The sequence below is a fragment of the Vespa crabro genome, chromosome 21 (assembly GCF_910589235.1).
Source record: "Vespa crabro chromosome 21, iyVesCrab1.2, whole genome shotgun sequence".
Classification (NCBI taxonomy): Eukaryota; Metazoa; Arthropoda; class Insecta; order Hymenoptera; family Vespidae; genus Vespa; species Vespa crabro.
The window spans coordinates 4,105,193-4,120,192 of NC_060975.1; the positions used below are offsets into that span (position 1 = coordinate 4,105,193).

General features: G+C 31.7%; 1 protein-coding gene across 2 annotated transcripts in view; it reads right to left on the reverse strand.

Moving 5' to 3' along the window:
* Window positions 1-15,000, reverse strand: part of LOC124431594 (semaphorin-1A-like) — a 288,575-nt gene that overhangs the window by 133,820 nt on the left and 139,755 nt on the right. For both annotated transcript variants that reach the window (XM_046979677.1, XM_046979676.1), the window contains exons 3-4: window positions 11,075-11,171; window positions 9,484-9,535 (exon numbers count right to left, since the gene is read on the reverse strand). In XM_046979677.1, the coding sequence (XP_046835633.1) occupies window positions 9,484-9,535; window positions 11,075-11,171 (149 nt within the window). The remainder of the gene's footprint in view (window positions 1-9,483; window positions 9,536-11,074; window positions 11,172-15,000) is intronic.

Genomic DNA, 15,000 nt, shown 5'->3' on the forward strand with positions numbered 1-15,000 from the left:
ATGATCAACAGTGAAAAACCACAAAAGTGTTACAATCGGCAATAGAAAAATCGCCTCTTATGTTTCTCTTTTATTTCTTCTTTTTCTTTTCTTTTTCTTTTTTCTTTCTTTTTTATTTTTTTTTCTTTCTTTTTTTTTTTTTCTAAATCGATCATTCCAAAATCACATTCCCCTTTTGATCGTAAAATTTGCAATTCGCGCTTCTGACCGATATTCGTTAAAGACAATATTCATAGAATTTAATTATCCAATCTCGAATTAGACGGCCGATGTGTTGTTGGCATATAATGAAAAGGGAGATATGAAAATATAATTTTGCACAACTAAATGATATCGAAGAGATACAAAATTGAATGGGATAATATTTATAAATCGATTCCAGTTACATTTTTTGATACTCTTCGTTTTTTTCTTTTTATTTTTTTTTTTTTTTTTTTATCGTTTGAGTTTACGGATTAACGTAAGAAAGAGGAGAAAAAGAAAAAAAAAAAAAGAAAAAAGAAAATATCCACAAGAAACATTTTTAAACTAATCGACATTTTCTTTATCTTTCCTTTTCTTTTTTTTTCCATTTTTAACACCATTCTCTTTTTCACTTAATATCCTCTCCGTCGAATATTCTCGTTAGAGTGAGATTCGCTAATATTTTTTTTTATTATTCTTTTTATTTATTTATTTATTTTTTTTTTGTCATTTTCCATTTTATCGTCTACCCACTATAAAATAAAAGGGACGTGGACTCGCAAACTCGATATAATTTATCGCGAATAACGAATAAATCGATTTGTGTGGCCAAGGAACAATTTTGAAAAGTATCGATGACGACGAGAACGACGACCATAATCCGATAGAAATTCATCGGCAAGTAGCACTCAACCTCCACCCCTTTCCTTATTCCCTTCCCTCCCGCTCCCTCTCTATCTCTCTCTCTCTCTCTCTCTCTCTCTCTCTCTCTCTCTCTCTCTCTTTCTATGTTTCCTTTCTCGGCCCTTTTAGACTAAAAAATCGTCAGCTAGGTGGTAAACTTTTCATGAATAATGCAACAACTTTTTCTTCCCATCGCAAACATTTATTTCCGAATAATCGAGCGCCCTTTTTCCTTCCTTCCTTCATTTCTTCCTTCCTTTCTTTTTTCATTCCTTCCTTCCTACGACGAAATAGATTACGATCGAGAACAGTGAACACGCGCGTCTCCTCGATCATTCGATCCTCTTTTACATGGAACGGAAAACAAAACAGAGAAAAAAAAAGGAAACGAACGAAAAAGAAAAAGGAAGGAGAAGAAAAAAGAAATAAAAAAATTGTATGCCTCCCGAGGGTGTAAAAAGAGGAACAACTTTTTCCTTCGAAGTTTTTTTCCTTCCCCGTATTAATTCGCGGAATTAATTTTCGTCTCTTTTTTCTCCCTCTTTCTCTCTCTCCCTCCCTCTCTCTCTCTCTCTCTCTCTCTCTCTCTTTCTTTCCCTTGTCCTTTTCTTTCTCATCCTGGAGGATACAACGTTAGACTTTTTTGTTACCGCGTCCTTCGAGAATAAGAAGACGATCTTAGTTGTTGTTCTTAACAATTTGAGATAACGAGACAATAGTTTTAACGATAATGAGAATACCACAGATCTACGTGATTTTTTTCTTTTTCTTCTGTTGTTATTATTATTATTATTATTATTATTATTATTATTATTATTATTATTATTATTATTATTATTATTATTATTTAAAAGAATTTAAAATGAAAAAATCGTCTTCAAGCATTTTAATCCTTCGTACTTTTAATGTCTCGAGTATGACTCGATGTCATTTTGAGGTGAAATTCTTTAACAAATTTTCTCTTTCTCTTTTTCGTTTTATTAAAAATATCTTATACCTCATATCGTGAATTTATTTAATCCATACATTTAACGAACTTATTACAACGGAAGTGTTCGTGTTCTTTGCTACATCTTAGAAACCGGTTGAAAGTAAATTGCTATTTAGATTTCAAGTTCGACGATGTTTCTATCTGTTTTTATGTATTAGTCGAAAGAATGTTCGAAAAAAGAGATAGATAGATAGAAAGAGAAAGAGAGAGAGAGAGAGAGAGAGAGAGAGAGAGAGAGAGAGAGAATCCAATGATAGTTAAGGTACGTTTTCACGAGACAGCAAGAATCATGAGTTTTCTTGTCGTGACACCGTATAGAACAACGTCACTAGAAAATCAAACCTGTTTTGATTTCGTGACATTAATGTCACGTCAACGGAATCCGATGTCACGACAACGCGATATCTCTAGTTTTCACGAAGAGAAATGTCATAACATTTAGCGTCAAGACCATAATAATAACGATTTACGATCATCTGAAAATCTACCTTTAAAATACATAACAGTCCCAAACAATGAACGAGTTCTCGGCCTTACGCCTGTTAATACTTATATCGCTTTCTTTTTCTTTCATTCTCTCTATCTCTCTCTAATTATTAATTCTATATACGAGGATAAAACGTATACTGTTAAAAAGTTTCTGGAAAATACCAAGTACCTGTATTACTTGTTTCACGGGCTCTGTTTTTATAGTTCTACGTAGGATAGTTCTCTCTCTCTCTCTCTTTCTCTCTCTCAGTTGGTGAAAATTTTTTACTTTGGTAAGGTAGGAAAAGGATAGAAGAAAAGGTAAAGAATACGAAAGAGGAAAAAGATTAGGTAAAGAATGTATGTCGGGAAATATATGTTTCTATGTTGTGTATATGTTGTTTTTTATGGCGTAACGTAGACCCCAGGTTTTTTTTATTCGAATGAACTACGTGAAAGAAGATATGTATATTTTAGTCTATGTAAAAAAAATATGTAAAAGTAAAAAAAAAAAAAGAAAAAGAAAAAGAAAATGAAAAAATAAGGAAACAAACAAAAATGTACGGTAAAAATTTTCAGGCAACTTTTGTAAACTAATTTTTTTCACAAGTTTTACAAAGAAAAACAAAATTGTATGATGTAAAGATTATACTATTTTATTATAATATAATAGTACCATTGTATTATATTAAACCGTTGAGCGGTAAAGGACGAGTTAATGAAAAAATGAATAGAAAAAAAAAAGAAAATAAATAAAAATAAAAATAAAAAGAAAAAGAAAATAAAAGAAAATATTATAAATTCCAATTGGGTTAACTTTTATTTTACTTTTCCTAAGGAGAATAATATACGACAATCTTAAAGCAGAAATTGTTGAAAGAATTGCCGGAGGGAAGAAAAAAGAAAAGAAAAGAGAAGAAAAGTAAAAACAAGGGAAAAAATCGTAGAGTCGTTCGATCGTAACGAAAGTAAATAAAAAAGAAAAAGAAAGAAAGAAAGAAAAAAGGAAAGAAAGAAAGAAAGGAAAAAAAAAGAAAAGAAAAAAGTGGGGGAAAAAGATTAGAAAAAATGAAAAAAAAAAAAATAATAAAAAGAAAGAAAGAGAAAAATAAAGAGAGGAAAAAGGAAAAGCATTGAAAATTGCTGATTTTTCGCGCGTAAGCGAAAAGTCTCGATAAGATGGAGTAGGGAGGTAGATAGGTGGGTAGGTAGATAGGTAGATAGTTAGAAAGGTTCGAGACGGTGCATTCGAATGTCCGTTCAGGATTGTTAATCGTTATCCGACGAAGTCTGACGTTTTCGTTTGGAACGATAAGCTCGAACTAAAAATAAAAAAAAAAAAAAAAAAAGAGAAAAAAGAAAAAAGAAAAGAAAAAAGAAAATAGAGAGAGAGAGAGAGAGAAAAAAAAAGGGAAATCAACGAAGTTCCTTTGGACTAGTTCAATCGCTTTTCGCTCGTTCGTTTCCTCTCCCAATCACGAACTTCGCTCGCCGATTATAGATTACCAATGTGAAACGTTTTAATATTGGTTTAATTCATTTCGATTCGATTTATCCGCGAGATGATTCCTTTTACGCTAGAACGGAAATCGCATTCGCGATTTGAAAAATAAGTAAAGTAAGTAAGTAAATAGTAATTGTCTCGAGCAGATATCTTTTTTTCCATTGAATTCGATAAAAATTATTAAATCGACGTTCGATATCCGACGTTTCAAGAGTCGTCGAACGTGATATAGAAATCACGATAAACAATTGGGGGGAAAAAGGAAAAAAGACGGAAAAAGAAGAAACAAAAAAAGAAAGAAAAAATTAATAGAGATAGAGAGAGAGATAGAGAGAGAGAGAGAGAGAGAGAGAGAGAGAGAGAGAGAGAGAGAGAGAGAGAGAGGAAGGGAGGTAGGGAGGGAGAAAGGGAGAGCGCAAGAATGCGGAAAAGAGGAAAAGTGGAAAAGAGGAAGTAAAAATATTGCAAATTACGGTGGATTCATCCTTATGTAAGGGTGACTTCTTGGATGAAAGAAGCATTGTAGCTATCCATACTGACTTTTACGATCCTATTCTACGGAATGGAACCAGACGCGAGTATGTGAGTACGACAAAGATGGAAACAGAAGAAGGTAAGCGTGTGTATGTGTACGCGAGAGCAAGAGAGCAAGAGAGCAAGAGAGAAATAGATAGAAGGATAGAGAGAGAGAGAGAGAGAGGGAGAGAGAGGGATGGAAAAGTGGGTGTCCCCGATCGATCTTCTCCCGCTCACAAGTTCACCGTGTTACGTCGTTTCGAAGTCAAGATCTCTCTCTCTCTCTCTCTCTCTCTCTCTCTCTCTCTCTCTCTCTCTCTCTCTCTCTCTCTCTCTCTCTCTGCGCTTTCCTCGCCTTTTCTTATGTAGCCACTTTCGTATAGTTTCGCGAGTAGAGTCGTTGGCAAAAGGAGGATCAATATCGAGTTTGCGATTCTCTCTTTTATCTTTCTCTTTCTCTCATCCATAGGACGACCACGGTATTCTCGCGGGTCTCATCACGATTCTCTCCCTCTCTTCCTTTCCCCTCCCCCTCTCTCTCTTTCTTTATATTTCTCATTCTATCTCGTTTCTCCCACGTACCCGCTTTTCCACTTCAATTTGATCGATTGGAAGACACACCAAAGTTATATTTTCCGGGCTAATCAAAGTACCACCGAGAAAATTCACGACCCGCTTCGATTCCTCTCTGTACGTGATCGTACACCATTTGGTTCGTCTTTTCAACATATTCATGCGAATTTAAACAAAGTCTTATTGAAGGGAGAAAAAAGATAAAATTAAATCCATAAAGATTATAGAGACAAAAAAACTAATAGACAGACAGACAGACAGACAAAGAGGTAGAGAGAGAGAGAGAGAGAGAGAGAGAGAGAGAGAGGGAGAGGGAGAGAGAGAGAGAGAGAAAGAGAGAGAATTGGTGTTAAGAAAGTAAAATTTGAAAGTAAATGTACAGAATAAAAATTATTCTTTCTCTCTCTCTCTCTCTCTCCCTCTCTCTTTCTCTCTTTCTCTTTTAAATATAATATAAGTTAGCTTTTTCGCTAGGTACGAGAAAGGCAAACGTTGAGAGTAGCAGCAGCTACAAGGGGATGAAAATAATAGCACGGTGAGTAGTCGAAGCGGAAAGATTCAGATTTACGCGGGGGTGCCAGACGGCAACGGCAACGGCAACGGTAACGGCGATGGCGGCTGCGGCGTACTGTTACGCCGTCCTGCCCCCGGGACTATTGGTAATTTATACTCGCATTATTGTTCTTAATTTATACCGCGGCCAGCTGAGTTTACGGTAAACTCGTGAATGTGAAATAGTATACGCAAGCTGAGCATACGTAAAACGTTTCTCCTCCTTCTCCTCCTTCTCCTCCTCCTCTCTTTTTGCTCTTGCTGTCCCTTTATTTACACCCTCTTTAATCATAAATAACGAAGCAATAATTAGAACATTCTCTCTCTCTCTCTCTCTCTCTCTCTCTCACTCTCTCTCTCTCTCTCTCTCTTTCTCTGTTTTTGTTGTCTCTTTTTCTTTCTCTTTTTCTTTATCTCATCGTGCTATTGAGCAACTTTTTAACGTTTACCACCTTCTATCACTTTACTTAACTGCTTTTTCTTTTTCATCGATATTATTTATTTTCTACGTTCTTTTTTTAATAGAATTCACACTTATTTGTTATTATTGTATTAGAAATATAAATATAAAAACATGGAGGTGGTAGGAAAAAAGAAATATTATTGTCACATTTTTATTGTCTTATCTTTTTTCTTTCTCTCTCTCTCTCTCTCTCTCTCTATATATATATATATATATATATATATAGCACATTTGTTTATATCATATTTATAGCACGTCTAATGCAGTTCTTTCGTTTCTTTTTTTTTTTTTTTTTAATCGATAAAATCTATTCTTTACGTTCTTTTGATGATATAATTATTACTAGAGAAATATTTATGAAAGAAAGAGGAAGAATGGTACGTTTAATTGTTATATTTTTATTAGTGTAAGATCATTAAAGCTTCTTCTCTTCTTTCATCTTCTATTTTTCCTTTCATTATCCTTTTATTTACATTCTTCCCAACGATAGATAAATAACAATAAACTATAATTAGATCTTTCTCATCATGTTATTAGCTCATATTTTAACTTTTACCACCATTCTCCTTACAAGCTTAAAAGCTTAATACTATTTCTTCTTTATATATTCTTTCTCTCTCTCTCTCTCTTTTTTTTTCTTTTATTTTTATTATAATCATTACGAAAGAAATATTTAGAGAGAAAAAGAAAAATAAAAAAAAAAGAAGAAAAAGAGAGAAAGAACACATTGTTACTTGTTTATCGATGTTAGATTATTAAATTCTTTTCTTTTACTTTCATTTTTTTTTCATTATCGCCTTTGTTTACACTTTTCTCTAATGGTAAATACAAACAAAAAATACGAAATGTTAATTAAGAGCTTGCCCGTTGCACTTATTAAAACCAACTTTGTAACGTCCTCTCGTTAATTGTCTAATGCAGTTCTTTCTTTCATTTCTTTCTTTTCTATCATTTTTCTCAATCGATATCGAATTTCTTTTTCTCATACCTTTTCTTTTTATTTTTTTCTTTTTTTTTTCCTTCTCCTTTTCTTTTCTTCTCTATCATTTATAATTACTCATTAGAAAAATATATGCGACGAGAAAACAAAGAGAAAAAGAAAATGAAAGAAATAAAAAAAGTAATTAATCAAATGTAATACAATTAATCAAATCTTTATCGGTTCAAGATCATCGATCCTTTTAAAGAATGATACAAATTTGATTAACGAGCTTCGTTTACATATAATATCAATCTGTTTATAACGTCTGGATTGCAATTGCATTAAATCCTTCCTGGAAAATTATTCATTCCCACATGATTTAATTAAGTCCTTTTGATCCAATCCACATATGTGCGTAACAAAACATGCTCATACACGCAATCGTTATCATTCCTTTTCACGTAATAAAGTCTCTTATATCGATCGTTAATTTTCTATACCATGATAATTATTTTCTTTTTTGTATCTCTCTGATTTTCTTTTTTTCTTTTCTTTTCTCTCTTATTTTGTTTTTTTTCGTTTCCTCTACTTTGCGTTTCTAATTGTTACATACAATTAATTACACTTTTTCGAATTGATTGCTACAGTATCCTTGGGATTTCGATACAATCACTGGGGAAAGGAGTGTAGTGCTATATATATATATATATATATATATATATATATATATATATATATATATATATATATATATATATATATGGCTGTTACATGTAACTGTTACATGTGAGTGTTGTGTATAGAAAGTTATAAATTGGAGTTTGAGTAAATTTAATGGTTGTTTTTTCTTTTTCTTTTTAATTTTCTGGAAAAATTTTCTTTTTTTGTTTTTGTTTTTTTTTTTTTTTGCAAGAAAGTTCGTGAGATTATTAATCCATAATTCAATATCTATCCATAATAATAATCCATAATCCAATATCTATCCTTAAACGATAAATATCAAATTATATCGATTATTATCATGATATTAAAATTCATCAGCTTTAGAATTGACTCGCACTCGAATATTAACATATAAAATATATAAAAAACTTTAATTAAATCTAATATTAAATAATATAGCGGCATAATGGCCATCACATACAAGTTTCAGATATAAGTACAATGATGTAATTTAATCATTATATGAGTTACTTCACGCGCCATAATATAGTCATCAAATATATTTACAATTCCATAAAAGGAATTGACTGTTCTAAATACTTTGTCAATGGAAAAAAAAAAAAAATAAAAAAAAAAATTAAAAAAAAGAAGAAAATGATGATCATGAAATTAAAATAGAATGAATCTACAGTGAATTTTTTTTTTTTTTTTTTTTATAACTTTCAGTCTAAAGTTCCTCTTATTTCTAACAACGACGCATTTAGAATGTAGGATGATATATGGAAGTTTTTTTTTCTTCTTTTTTTCTTTTTCTTTCTTTTTGATTAATGTTTCATTTTTCTTTGGTCATGGCCGCAAATTTTTTACTTCCTATGTCAAAATGCATTTTTAAAATGGCTTTGTACATTAAACATTTACTGATCGTCACCGATTCAAAATTTTGTCATTTGATCATTTGAGAACATGAATCTTCAAGTAATTCTAACGGATATTCTGTTTTTATTTTGTTCAAATATCCTTCGTCCAATTCAATTTGTTATCTAGATGAAGGATCAATGTTATCAACGGAATTCATTGGGAGGATTTCAAACTTAATTTTTGATTTGATTCTTGATATTGATTTTGCTTTTTTTCTTTGTTTTTTCTTTTTCTTCTTCTTCTTTCTATATCAAATCAATTTTATTTCAATTACTTCGTGTCCAATTTTTTATTTTGTTCAAATTGTTCAAAGGATTTTGCAACGATCTCATTATAATTTCTATTAATTTTTGTTGTAGAATGAATAAAGGAAAAATGATCGTTAGTTTATATTCTTTTTGAACAATCATTCTTTAAACGCCGTTTGTACTAATTTAATGTAATATTTTGTAAATGTTCATTGCTCATTTAGAAATTTTCGATTAGAAAATTTTCATTAAAAAAGAAAAAGATGTACAAAGAAATAGAAAGAAGAAATTCTAATTTTTAATTATAATAAGATATTAAATTAGAAATAAATAAATGAAGATATTTAATAAATATAAAGTAAAATAAATTAAAGATTTTCAACAAATTAAATGAGGTAATAATTAGAAATTTTCGATTAGATAATTTTCCTTAAAAGAAAAAAAAGAAAAGAAAAAAAAGAATTAAAAAAAAAAAAAATCGAAACAAGAAATTTCTACCTTCTAATTATTACAAGATATTAAATAAAATATTAATTGGAAATAGATAATAATTAAAAATAAATAAGTAAAGATATCTATAAAAAAAAAATAAAACAAAAAAGGATATTATGAAATAAAATAAATAAAAGATTTTCAACATATTAAATAAGATAATAATTAGAAATTTTCGATTAGAAAATTTTCTTTAAAAAAAAAAGAAAAAAAAATATAGAAACAAGAAATTCTTATTTCTAATTATTCTTAAGAAATTAAATAAGACATTAAAAGGTTATAAGATTATTGCTACGATATGCTTACCTGATCGATGATCTCCGTGAGGTCGTGTAGACTTATGTTGTAAATGGCATTTCTGAAAAAAAACGAAACAAGAACGTTAAGTCCTGCTCGTAAATTTGGATGTCCTTTTTTCTCTCTTTTCACCTATCTTACTGACGTCGAACCAAAGTCAAAAAAAAAAGGCGAATAAAAGACCCGTTCAAATTAGAGGAAAAGCCGATAAACTTTACGCGGTTCCTTCACCATCTTGACATCGACGAGAGGAGATTGAAAGGAGATTGAAATCGATCGGGAATATAGAAAAGGGGTATCTCGTTAACGTCGATCGTATTCGTAGATGAGTAAGTATCCATTTGCTACAAAAGTAATACCGACATGAAGCAGCATTATTCTTCTTTTTTCTCTTCTATTCTTTTCTTTTTTCTTTTTTCTTTTCTTTTTTTTCATTTCGTCACGTCAATTTCAAATCTTTTTAATCAAAAGGAAAGATTAGCGTACGACGTTTTTCAATTATCAAAAAATTTTAACGTCAATTTTATTATCCTTCTGTTATATAAAAGAGAGGAGGGATGAAAGAAAGAAAGAAAGAAAAAATAAAAAAAAAAAAAAAAAAGAAAAAACAACACAAGAAAAAATTATTTTCATGGATATTAATTTCCTATTGTCAAATCGATTTACTTCGATTATTTTTTCTTCGCGTCTTTCAATGAAATCGCAGAAACAAAAAGATAAAAAGAGAAAAAAATGAAGACAAAGAGGAGAGATAGAGATAGAGACAGAGAGAGAGAGAGAGAGAGAGAGAGAGAGAGAGAGAGAGAGAGAAAGAGATTTATCTGCAATGAAATCAATATGAGATTACGGCGTATGATATGATCGTTGCGTAAAAAGATGGCGTTCTTGGGTAAAACGAGAAAAATAGTTTGAATCGTTCGAGCGCAAAGACAAGAAGGAAGAAAAGAAAGAAAAAAAGATATGAAAAGAAGAGAAAAGGCGGGAAGAGAGGAGGAGAAGGGGAAGGAGGAAAATCGGTGTGGCGGATGACGCACGAGATAAAATCTTCAATCTTAATCCGAAGCAACGTAAAACGGCTCGCATTCGTTTCTGCGAATAAAAAGAAAAAAGAGAGAGAGAGAGAGAGAGAGAGAGAGATGTATATACTGTTCGAGGTCTTATCTCTATTTCCATCTCTCTCATTCTCGCACATAACATCGAAGTAACCGTGGATGCTGCGTCATCTTTCCGACGGACGAAGAATGCTCTTTGCTGATTGGTTGACTCGAAAGAATGACTCGTTTGCACCGAGACTTCCGACACTTTCACAAACGACCGAATTGATCGACCGATTGATCGACCAAACGATCGATCGATCGATCGATCGGTCGATCCATCGATCCGAATCTTGAATCTCAATGTTCCACCGAATGCCTACCACCGGTACCGAATCGGCTTTACTTTTCTTTTACCCTTTCTTTCTTTCTTTCTTTTTTCTTTTCTTTTATTTTTTTTTCTTTTTTTTCTTCCTTTCTTCCTAGCTCGGTCACGAAGTACAATACAGTCGGTTTCCACGAGACGCCAAGAGAAAAGAATCGAATCCAATGGACAAGACAATTACCTGGCGCCAATCAAGATGGAAGTGGACGCACGCTCGAGCAGCTTGAAGTGTTCCACGTGGCTCTCATTCCCTAGAAACCGTTGTCCGATCACCTCGCCTGAAACAAAAAAAGAAAGAAAGATGTTCCACGTTAGAGAAATTTTCTTCTTTTTTCTTCTTTTTTTTTTTTTCTTTTTTTTTTTTGCCGGAAAATCATTAGAAAGCTGTGTCCGACATAATGGTCATTATTAACTGTGATGAAATTATTTGATGAAATTATTATGATTATCAATTTATCGTCGATATGATATTCAAAAATAATACCTCTATAACGTTATGTAACTTCATATAGACATATTTATTTACACACGTACATACATATATATATATATATATATATATATATATATATGTTTGCGTGCGTGCTGCGTCTATATGTTTTGTTAATATTCCATTTCGTTTTATTTTTACAAAAATTAAAATTGTTACCTCGTATCCGAAATTTTTCCTTTCTTTTTTTTTTTTTTTTTTTTAATTACAAATTGCATTTAATATAATATAAATATAATATAGTATGGTATGATATTACTTAGGAAATTATAGTATTACTCTACTATACTATATTAGTATATTACTAATATATATTCTAGATATATATACAAGTAATAATATACTATAAATATTATTAGTATTACTTATTAGCAATATTACTAGTAATAATATTAAGCGATACTAGTAATCCTCATATTATAAATATAATTTTTTCTTTTTTTCTTTTTTTTTCTTTTTTTCTTTTTTTTTTTATCTCGATAACAAAATTGAGTTATGAGATATTAAGTGACGACAGGCAAAAAAAAAAGGATAAAACTTTCGAGATGCTTCGTGGTATCAATTTTTGTCGCTAGAATTTAGAAACTTTGGTATAAAAAAAAAAAAATAGAAAAAAGATTAGAGAAAGAAATGGAGAGAAATAGAAATAGATATATCAATGTCGTAGAAGTAAAAAACAGAGATGTCGGCCTTTAACTCGTGAGAGACGAGTAAAATGTATCGTCCGCGCCTACTTTGCAGGTCCACGAGACAGAACCGGCACGACACGCTCTTCAACCTCTCTATCGTCTCGATGCTTCTCCACCATACAACCACCAGCACCACCGCCACCACCATCACCACCTAACAATCCCAACCCTTCCACATCCACACTCCTATTCTACTCTCTCCTTCTTTATACCTTTTTCGCGATATAACGTTTTACGAGCGCCCATTCTTCTTTCGCGTGCGCTTTGTCGCTCTTTTCTCCTTTTTTTCCTCTCTTTCACTTTTTTTGTTTTCGTCTTTTCTTTTTCATATTCTCTCTCTCTCTCTCTCTCTCTCTCTCTCTTTCTCTCACTCTGTCTCTCTCTCTCTCTCTCACTCTTCCTCTTTCCTTTTTTTTGTATTCGTATTTTCTTTTTTATATTCATTCTCTCTCTCTCTCTCATTCTCTCTTTTCCTCCATTTCTTTTTTCTTCTCTCTTACATTGCCACAGATATTACGCACGTTATGCTCTTTCCCGTCGTCGACATTTTTTCCCCCCTCAACATAGCCGACACAAACGCGCTAGCGCGAGACATTAAAGGCTCGAAACGGCATGGTAGAGGGGGCGCGTCACGAGACAAGGGGTGGTGAAGGGTGGTGGGATGAAATCATGTAGGAATTGCGAAAAATCCTGTTGTCGTTTGTTGTTTTCCTTTCTTCCATTTCTTCTCTCTCTCTCTCTCTCGTACAAGTATGAATTGTATCCCGTATGACTTACATAGGAGAAACATTTGTTTGAGTAGAAAATTATACGAGAGGATCGCCTTGCTAAACTCACCTGGCTATTCTCTTGGTGCATATATGAAAATAAAAATACGAAAGAGCGCTATCTCTCTCTCTCTCTCTCTCTCTATATATATATATATAAATATATATATATATATATGTGTGCGCGCGCGCGCGCGCGTGTGTGTGTGTGTGTGTAGATATAAATCATGGATTTTTACATTTGTCTGTATTTTCTTCTCACTTCTTGTCTATCTTATTCCATAAGAAAGCTACCACAATCTTTCTGAGAGTAAATATTGAAAGAGAGAGAGAGAGAGAGAGAGAGAGAGAGAGAGAGAGAGAGAGAGAGAGAGAGAGAGAGAGAAAGAGGATCGTGGATAGTGCTCGAGTTATTTAGAAAAAAAAGTGAGAATCTTCGGAGATACTACACTCGATTGTCGGTACTTATTTATTTATTATTTTTCTTTTTCTTCTTTACAATTATTACTTTTCTTTTTTTTTCGCCCCTTTAACTTATTCCAAATAGCACGCTATTCGTGGCCTCTATTACAAATCACGATTTCTCGCTTTTATCGGCACTCGTTCCATCGATGAAATCATATTTTTCATCGATCGAAAAAATGAGAAAGAAAGATGAGTGGAGTGGAGAGGAAGGGAGGACGGGAGATGGGAGAGAAGAGAGAGAGAGAGAGAGAGAGAGAGAAATAGTAGAAAAAGAAAAATAGAAGAGAATATGGAATAAAAAGGTCGACTTCTTACAGCACGGCAAAATAACTTTCTAGTTCGAGGCATTTCGCGTTTTGCCTTTTCCGCCTGTACTTAAGCTCTAAAGCTTCAAAAGACCGTCGAAAGTCGGAGGTGCTTGAAAAAGTATGGGGAAAACTGCGGTAGAGCCTGCAAAAATGAAAGAAAGAAAGAGAAAACGAAAGATGAAGAAAAAGACTGGGAAAAATTTATTGTATAAAACGTACATAGAAGAACGTAGTCAAGTCATTTACTACGTTTAAAACAAATTTTTTTTAATCTAACGAACAACAACAACGACAACGACAACGACAATAAAAAGAAAGAAAGGAGGAAAGAAATATGAGAATTAATAAAATCCAATGATAAACTGTTACTAATTAAGTACGACTAATAACGTATTTATGTTTATAAGATAAAGGATATAACGATTGAATACAAAAAAATGATAAGAGATTATTTGATATTAAGTCTGTGTAAAAGAGAGAGAGGAAGAAGAAGGAGAGAGAAAGAGAAAGAGAAAGAGAGAGAGAGAGAGAGAGAGAGAGAGAGCAACAAGAGATCTATTATACGTATTGTACATATATAAGTCCACATAGAATAAAAAAATTTTCAAATAGAAAAGTAACAAAATAAGATAGAAAAAAGAAAAACAATATATTATTACAATTAAGTACGATTAATTACGTTTTCTTTACGTTTATAAGATATAAAAATAAAAAAATAAAGATCGAATAAAAAATAATAACAGATTGGACGTCAGATGCCAGTAAAAAAAGAAAGAAAGAAGATGGATAGAAAGCAACAGAAAATCTATTGTACATACGAATTCAATTCGAATGAATGAATATCTAAAAGAAAAGGGACAAAATAAGATAAAAAAAATAATAAATAAATAAATAAATAAAAGAAAAGAAAAGAAAAGAAAAGAAAAGAACACAAGAAACTATTACAATCAAGTACGATTAATGTCATATTTATATTTATACGATAAAAACGAAAGATGTAATATAAAAATGAAAGAAAAAAAAAAAATCTTACGATATTAAATGAAAAAGAGATAAATACTGAGAGAGAGAGAAAGAGAGAGAGCAAGGGTGGTGGAAAATGGAGAACATTACTGAATATGAAGGTGAGAATTTGACAAAAAAAAAAAAAGAATAAAAAAAATGAAAAAAAAAAAATATATAAAAGAAAAAAATATAAAAGTAACAAAAAGAAAGAAAAGAAAAGAAATGAGAGAAAGAGAGAGAGAGAGAGAGAGAGAGAGAAGAAAAAAACAAAAAATCTAAAAAAAAAAAATTCCTACGATCATAGGACGAAGAGCGGAGACTCGAGCTCGTAAATCTTTTTCTCGTTCGAAAGGTATCGTCTCTCGAAGTCGATATATGGCTAC